Genomic DNA, 9,246 nt, shown 5'->3' on the forward strand with positions numbered 1-9,246 from the left:
TCCTTATACCCTTCGTATTCGCGTTGTAAAGTCTTAAACGATTCATGAGCAGTTGACATCTTGGACATCACATTCTACAATTTTCCAGATTTGTCCGAAAGAGTAATGAACATTTTCTCGCCGATTTTTACAGAGTCCTCTGCCAAAAGACGCGCCATCGAACAACTCCTTAGAATTCGACGGCTACATAGACCTTGGCAAGCAACTCTCGTTGCTGCACGCTCTCCTGCGCGAGAGCGTGGCAGCTTCGACGTCATCATCGCCGTCATCCCCGCCATCCAGGTTGCCGGAAATCCTGGAGAGGATTTCCCTAGCTCTGGACCAACCTGGCCCGAGTCCAGTCCCAGCTTCCAACCGGTACCCGAATCTCCAGAACAACATCTTCCGCTACAACGATCCAACCATCGCGAACAGCAACACGAATCTCTCCATCTCTGCCACGTCAACGCTGAGCAATCACAGTACATTAAACGGAACCACCAGAGACAGCAACGAGATTCTACAAACGAACACCCTAGGACACAACAGTTCCCGCAGTCCAAACGTAATCCGAGCAGCAACATTGCCAAGGAACGCATACATGCCAACAAACGGCAAACTACAACTCCAAATCAGCACCGATGACTATCCATTAGAACCCCCAGCGTTCGTTTCTCGTTCCCCAACGCCAGTTTCGCGACAACATCGGCCATTAGCCTCGAATCGGTCAGGAGCGGGCTACAGATTAACTGCCAGTGCCAGTCTGGCCAACGTTAACCACTGCCAAACGCATCCGACTAGTCCAACAAGATCGGAAAGTCACAGCAACCTGAAAGATTCGAATTATAACATCACTGGTCAGGGCAATCCGACAAACAACGCGTCCCTAAGTCAGCACCACCGGCACAACATCGCCAGGTTGCAGAGCCTAGACATGCACGACCAGGACAACTTCAACCACAACAGCTACAACGTCTCCAGGTCAGGAAGTCGGAATCATTGTCACAGAGAGGAACACGCGAACCAGACCCAGAACTACAACAACGTCTCCAAGACGACCATCAACGCGAACAACCAGCCGAATCTGACTCTGCCGATCAATCAGCCCAACAACAATTACTCCAAAACTGGGAACTTGACGGGAGCTAATGGGAATCTGGACGAGCTTTCGGATCTTCTCAGATATGCTGATGATGAAGTGTCGGAGTCCAAGTCCCAGAAGGGCTCCCAGATCTCCATCTCGCAGCTCAGCAATGTCGCTTCTTCAGGGTACCAGAGCTTCGCTGCCTACAGTCAAAGCTCCAGTCCTGTTGATCTTAGCAACAATGCCAATGCACATATCATTAACACCGCACCTTTGGCTTTTGCTAATCCTGTGTATCATATGGAAGCGACTCATGGTAGGTCTGGACGAAGAGGAAGTAGCAGTTCAGAAGAGAGAGATGGAAGTGGTGGTGGTGTTGAAGTTGTTAGAGGTGTTGATTTGAGCCCCTCACCGCCACCACAACCTATGAGAAATGTACAGAGGAATGGACAGAGTACTCAGTGGAGGCAGGGCAATGTTGCTCATAGGACGAATTCAGAACAACCGCAACCCATTTGTTGTCCGAAACTTAGAAGACGGCTTTCTTTGGACTCTACTCGCGATCTTTCTGATACCAGTGAAGAAGAGAGTTGCGCCACCAGGAGGAGTAAATCTCGGAGTCATCGAAGCATCGACCAGGTGAGGCTCTGCAGAGATATCATTAAGAGGGTGTAAAAGTGGCATCTGAAGGTTTTATTCTATATATCACTTTTCTACGAACTGGGTGTACCGAATCGTTTTAAACTTTACACCGTGAACGTGGAGACTATAAGGAAGGCCCTGACACCCATGAAATTTCATTTTTTTTTTTTTAATGTGACAGTACCTTTCTTATAATCTACATATTCACGTAAAGGTTCACGTGCGATCCTTCTGATATATTCTTCTTACTAGTCTGGACTGTGTTAAATAATTATTTACAAAATCTGCTAAAAAGAATCATTTAAGGGGATATGAAAGTAGTGTCATAGAGGTTTCGTTCGTCAAATTTTTCTCCAAACTGGGTGTATCGAATTGTTTCAAAATTTACAACGTTAATGTGGAGGCTATAAGGTAAGTCCCGACACTCATGAAATTTCATGTTCCATACAAAAATTTAAATATCTATAATTAAATTTTTAAAAAATTGAAATTTGATGAGTATCAATACCTTATTTATAGTATCCATATTCACGTTATAAAGTTTGAAAGGATTTTTAATAAACGAGACCTCTTTAATGCCACTTTTACAAGGGCCTTAAATTTTGTTTGTAGGCGGAAAAGCATTGATAAATGTTGAATAATATAGAAGAAGCGGTGTTCAGTCGCATATCGTTTGCTGATCATTTTTTGTGTTTACACCTCTCTGTAAATAACAAACTAAATTTCAAAGAGCGCTTATTGCCGTTCACCTGGGATGGACGACTTTCTTGTTACTTTTTCGTTCACGTGTGTAACTAACACTCTGCGTCTCTCTTCGTTTTCAGTACGAAGTCGAAATCGAGAGGCTGCAGAGTAGCGTAGATCGACTGCGAGCTCGTCTGGGAGCCACCGAAGATGTCGATGTGGACGGCGTTGCACCAGACACAAAGATGAAGAGCATCATTTCCAGGTACTTGGTCCTTGAAATTCGAAAAAGTCTTCCTCTTCGTGGTTCATTCCCTGGCGCAATTAGTCTCCATCTTTAACTTGCGTCTCAATCTCGATCGCCTTCCCAAAGAGTCATTTTCGACACCCTTAATCCTGCCACTCTTTATTGCCATTTTCTCTGATACTTCGATATTCCCTTTTGGAGCATTTAGAAAACGGTCAACGATAGAGATCTGCGACATCAAGCTTCATTTTAGAAAGAGTTGCGATAGACGTGGTTTCACTCTTTCCCCACGTTGAGAGAACCGATCACGTCACTCGAATTAAGTTGAAAAAAACCACGTTTTCCTACTTTTGGTTGCATAAAAAAAATGTTAAGGTGATATGAAAGAGTAATTCTATATATATATATATATAAAATGTAAAAATATTTACAACATTTTTCTCCAAACAGGGTGCACCGAATCATTTGAAACTTCTGCACATGATTACGGAAGCTCTAAGGAAGAACGTGATGCTCATGAAATTTCATTGAAAAAAGTATCTGTTCTTGGTTTCAGTCTGGGATAAATAGAATTTTTTCTTGACAAATGAAATTTCGTGAGTTTCAAAACCTTCATTAGGGCCTCCATAATCACGTGCTGAAATTTCAAATGATTCGATGCATCCTGTTTGGAGAATAGTTTTATAAATATATTTAACGTTTTATATGTATAGAATGACCCTTTCATATCACCTTAACCCTTAAACGGAAATTGGGTGATTTTTACTTGATATCATTCTATCATAAATCTGCACTTTGCGTATAAAATCCAGCACTTTACCATAATATTTTCACGTAGGCAGTCGATAAATAATAATCGAAATGAAGAGAAAAAAAATGGGCACCTGATTTTTTAAGAGAGACATTTACATCCTTTTGTATACATTTATGACATGATGTTGGGTAAAAATGACGAAATTTCCACTTCCGAATTAAATAAAACGAAAAAAAAAATTGTCAAGCTAACTCGAAAATTAGAGTAACCCAAAAATTGTACTGATCGGTTCTCCAGCTTCGAAGTAAGATGACCGTTTACATCCGCGATTTCGAGGAACAACCTTTCAGATTTTTCTTATTCATGTGCTTACTGGTCATCTTATTAGCGAAGGACAGATTGAAGTCTCTAGATTCTTCCGTTGTTGGAAAGCAACTGCAAAAGTACCGTTTCGCCTATAAACGAGAACAACTGTTTAACGAAATTAATGTATGTTTAATTGATTGTATGTTCCTGTGCATTCTATCCGCTGCATTTGGTATACTCTGGCTTGATCTGGACCTTGGTGTAAGAGTCAATTATATTTCTAAGCTTCGTAACATTTCTTACATACGCCACACGCGTCTTAGCCCTTTAATTATGCATTTCTTGGTTTTTTCTCGAGATCATGCGCAGCCTCACAAAAAAACGCTTCGTAATTGCGATACCAGTGTGTTATCCTTTCGCTTCCTTTAATAACGAATCATCATTCTCTCTCTCTCTCTCTCAAACATCATCCAAATGCTTCATTCAACACGTCGACTCTCTCTTTCTCACTTTCTCTTTCTCCTTCTGTCTCTAAACATCCAATCAAACACAAACACTCCGAGAATTTTCTAACAATCGCTTTGATACCGTGCACGGACATCAGGGTTGGGTAGGTATAATACGTCATGTATATTATACGTAGAAAACGTGTATATTACAACGTGTAATATGTTCATAATTTTCGACGCAAGCGCTAATAATATTACGCCCAAAATAATAAATCCAATAAAAAATTTGATATTAAACAGGGTTAAATCGAAGGAATTTTGAACACAACCATCAAATTAATTCCTTAAAAATTGTTCCGTGTTTACATGTGCCATAAAAGACATTTATAACCTAACGGATATCATACATCTGCAGCAACCGCCATATTGGAAACGTAATTTACTGTTTTTCTACGATTTTCTACAGTAAACTACCTGGTTTACGTAATATACGTCAAAAATTACGAAAAACGCGAAATTACCCAACCCTGACGGACACTCAACCGCCATTTTGTTCTTTCGTTTTTATTTAAGACGCAAGGAGAAAATATCCGCCGTTATAACTCCACTTAATAAAATAAATTCAATCCTAACGAAGGGAAAAACTCTTCGATTCCTCTCTTTGTACTTCTCCAACACACTTCAACCATTGTTGCCAGGACGATATTATGAAAGTCCACAGATTGAAATAATAATTTTTTCAAATTTATTCCAAGCTTGTTTTTAGCTTTAGATAGCATAGTAAAATCTCGCCCTTTTTCCGTTTGAATTTTTCTTTACATTGCCCAAAAAAAGAAGAGAAATGATAATCTGAATTTCAATTGAGTTATTCGTCATTATTTTCCAATCTTGCTTGTCGATCGTTATTTATTCAACGAACAACAGATTTTAATTCTTCAGACGTTTCGATATTTAAAAAATCTAACTCGTCGACAAAAGTTCTTCAGATTTACTTAGAAATGCTTCGTTTCTTCCGTCTGTCCTCAAATGGGTTAAAATTCCCTCATATTTGAGGAAAAATCTTCAAACCTCGCAATAATGACTTCGATAATAACCAAGAGGTGCATCGATTCTTCGTCTCCGAAGCGGTGTACCTCTCTGGGAAATTTTAAACGCATCATTATAAACGCAAAGTATACATTCCGAGTACAAAATAATTCGCGTCAGATATTAAGCTTCCGTTCCTTTATTTTCCTGCCATGGAAATTATCTTCCGAGTCGTTATCTTGGCTACAATGCGCTTGTACAATATTTTGCTTGCCCGTTCATGATCTCGTCAACGTTTCTAACATTTATCAAACGCCAACGTATGGCGGTTTTTTTATGCCAGAAACCTTGACGACATCTGGGGATTAGGTATTATTATTTTGGAGTACTATATTCCAGGTTTTGTTCCTCAGGTTAATCTCTGTGGAGGAGGAACTGCGACGCGAGCAACAGAAGATGTCGGCGGCATTGTCGTACAAGCAGCGCGTGATAGACGCGCAGGAGCAACAAATTGCCGCTTTGGATGCCGCAAATTCGCGGCTAATGTCGTCGAACACAAGATTGTTGTCTGCATTGAGTACCCTGAAACAACGGTACAATGCCAAGACCCAAACGAACAACGAGACCGCGGGTTTGTTGCAGAACATCGCTGATATCGGAGAACTAAAGAGTTCATCCTGCTAAGAGAACCTTTGTGACGACCTTAAGGAACGCAGGAGCAGGAAATTCGCAGATTGTTGTCTGCATGGAGCATCATAAAACAACGGTACAATGCCAAGATCCAGTCAAACTAGGAATGCTGATGAGCATCGCTGATACCGGTGAACTAAAGAGTTCGTCTTGCTAAGTGAACCTCCGTGACGACCTTAAGGAACGCAAGAGCAGGAAATTCTCACATTATGTTGTCTGCATGCAGTATCTTAAAACAACGGTATAAGGCTAAGATCGAGCTGAACAGTTAGATCGCAGATTTGTTGCAGAACATCGCTGATATCGGTGAACTAAAGAGTTCGTCCTTCTAAGTGAATCTCTGTAACAGGTGCAGGAGCAGGAAATTCTCAGTTTATGTTGTTAAACATAAGCCTTATCCGCATCGAGTATCTTGAAACAACAGAATGTCAAGATCCAGCTGGACAATTAAACCGCAGATTTGCTGCAGAACATCGTTGATATCAGTAAACCGAAGAGTTCATCCTGCCAAGAAGTGAACCTGTCCAGCGACCTTCAGGAACGTACAAACATCAAATTGCCACAAATTCGCAGTTCATGTCGAACACAAGACTGTCCTTGTCGTCTGTATTAAGTACCCTGGGACAACGGTGAACTGGAAGTTCATCCTGCCAAAAAATGAACCTTCGCGGCGATTTTAAGAAGCGTTGGTTACCTATTTTTGCTTGTCCGCGATATCTTTTTGTCGAAAGTAGTACTTCTGAGCTTCTAGATTTGCGTGAACCTGGATTTGAAACAGATTTGAATCCTTTAAAAAGAAACGATAACGTTAAGGCAATGTGAAAGTGTCGTCAAAGAAGTCTCGTCCATGAAACTTTTCCCCGAACTGAGTGCATCGAATCGTTTTAAACTTTACGATGTGAATATAGAGGCTATATGGAAGGTCCTAACACCCATGAAACTCCAATTTTTATAAACAAGTTTTTTAAACGTATATAAACAGATTGAAAGAAATTGATATTTCATAGGTGTTGGAACCTTCCTTAAGGTCTTCATATTTATGAAAGTAAAATTTCAAGCGATTTGGTACTTACGATTCGGAGAAAAGTTTCGTAAACTAGATTGAGACGCCGGTTTCATATCGCCTTAAATAAAACGTTGTTTTGGAGGGAACTTTGAAAGCGATGGACCTTTCCCGAAATTCAGCTTTAGGTAGTCCTAGAATAAAAAAGACTTGAGTTATTTGTGGAAACAAAAATCGTCGAAATACCCGGTTGAGCTGTTCTAGGTTTGTGTTAACCTAAAAGGCGAGAAAAATTGGGATATCCAAAGAAAGAGGTTAGACTCTTGGCTCATGGCGGACGACTAGAAGACTTATTTCGAGTACGAAATAGAGGCTACCTAGAGAATAGACACGAATCGATTGCCGTAGATAATCGTTGGTCGAATTAATGTCAATGTATAGGCTAGGCATAAGTTATTTGTACATGAGTGGAGAGGAGGAAGCGGACTTTTTCAAGAAATTGTCGATTCATGCTCGTCAATATCTCACCTCGACTTGGATCTGTGGAAATTGCTCCACTCACTTCTGTACCTTCGAAAATCTCACGTCTTTGAATCGTTCGATCATGAAACGAATAAAAAGACGTTTTTCTTATACACTTGATTTTAAGGCGATATCAAAATGGCATCTGACGACTCAATTGTTCGTGAAACTTTTCTCTTTTTTGGATGTTCCAAATCGTTTCGAGCTTTACAACATGAATATGGAGACTCTGAGGCAGATCCTGACATCCAGAAAATTTCATTTTATGTAAACAATTTGAAATATTTATTAACAATGTTTGAAAAATAGAAATTTCATGAATGTCGGGACCTTCCTTGCAGCCTCCATATTCACGTTGTAAAGTTTGAAATAATTTGGTACATCCAATTTTGAGAAAAGTTTCATAAACGCCTCTGACGCCACTTTCATGCCACCTTAATTAACACCACAATTGACCACCTCTCGACTCCTTTAAACGAATCTGCGAAATACCAAATACATGTATTACGTTCCGCCACGGGCTGGGATTCTCAAAATTATTTATATTTCATCACTGCGAGAAATGTGCTTTTATCGCAGCATTTACATTTCACAGGAAGTATTACAATAATTAATCTAAATTGACAAGGCGTTTTAAGGGGGTGTGAAAGTGGCGTCAGAGGTCTCGTTTATGAAACTTTTCTACGAATTGGGTGTACCGAATCGTTTCAAACTTTACAATGTGAATGTGGAGGCTATAAGGAAGGTGCTGAAACTCATGAAATTCCACTTTTTATAACAACTTTTAAAAATATCTATGATCAAATTTAAAAAAATGAAATTTTATGAGTTTCAGGACCTTCGTTATATCCTCCATATTTATATTGTAAAGCTTGAATCGATTCAGTACTCCCACTTTGGAGAAAAGATTCATAAACGAGAACTCTTTGACGCCACTTTTATATCACCTTAACGATATATTAGGTTGTCCCATAAGTTTCTTCCCTTTTTTTCATAGGACATGAATACACGATGCGGAAGGAACTTATGGGACACCCTAATATAAATCAACCGAATTGTCAACCGCAAATTGTGACGAATTATTCTGTGATTCGAAAAGCTGTCAGTTCGTAATTCGCACGTGAATCTTTGTAATAAATAGATTTTGAGAAATCAGCTCGATACAACAAATGCTTAGGCAGGATGTCTCTAAGATTTAGGATTCGTGTATTTTCATTCTTTCCCCACATAGCTTAACACATGTACCTTCGGCGCACACTGTAACACACTTACATGGAATACCCTACGGAATGAGAAAAAAAATCAACCGTAAACATTGCATTACCGTACTGCGTCGTACTTTATCTGTATATGCGTGTATATTTTTCTAGTAATTTAATTTGCTCCCCGAGTAAATTCTTTGGGTCGACTTTGAAGCGAAAAACGCGTTTTCTGTACTGAGAAAAAAAAATTTCATTGAACCAAAGAAATATTTTGATAATTCAAAGAATAATTATTTGCCTCGGATATGCTCTAATAAATTGGATGCAACGGAATTATGAATATTTATTTGAGTTTGTTTAAAGCAAATTCTTTGAATTATGAGAATATTTCTTGAGGATATTTAAAGAAATGTTTCATCGGTTCTAATGAATTTTCTTTCTCGATGTGGAATTCAATGTCAACTTTCGCGACCATCTGATGCCTTGAGCATCTAATAAATGATGAACGAATGAAAACTGAGCATATAAAAAGCGAGATGGATAAGAGATGCCACTTTTAAGGGCCAGTATTTACTCGCCACCGAAACGCTGAATCTCATTGTGGCAATTTTTTCCACGAGGCCGAGGGATATTCACTCGGAAATTAGGGAGAACAATT

At 39.5% G+C, this 9,246-nt stretch overlaps 1 protein-coding gene across 10 annotated transcripts in view; it reads left to right on the forward strand.

Annotated features, from left to right (window-relative positions):
- The window catches only part of LOC105694288 (disabled homolog 2-interacting protein), a 142,878-nt gene extending 134,627 nt beyond the window's left edge, over window positions 1–8,251 (forward strand). For 9 of the 10 annotated variants that reach the window (XM_012415099.1, XM_023433379.1, XM_012415358.2 and 6 more), the window contains 3 exons: window positions 134–1,702; window positions 2,530–2,654; window positions 5,585–8,251. In XM_012415099.1, coding sequence (XP_012270522.1) covers window positions 134–1,702; window positions 2,530–2,654; window positions 5,585–5,855 — 1,965 coding nt within the window. In that variant the 3' untranslated portion in view covers window positions 5,856–8,251. The remainder of the gene's footprint in view (window positions 1–133; window positions 1,703–2,529; window positions 2,655–5,584) is intronic. The other variant, XM_012415183.1, reaches the window with a different exon arrangement.
- The last annotated feature ends 995 nt before the right edge of the window (window positions 8,252–9,246 follow it).

Source organism: Orussus abietinus, unplaced genomic scaffold, assembly GCF_000612105.2.
Source record: "Orussus abietinus isolate OABI.00-Male unplaced genomic scaffold, Oabi_2.0 scaffold163, whole genome shotgun sequence".
Lineage (NCBI taxonomy): Eukaryota > Metazoa > Arthropoda > Insecta > Hymenoptera > Orussidae > Orussus > Orussus abietinus.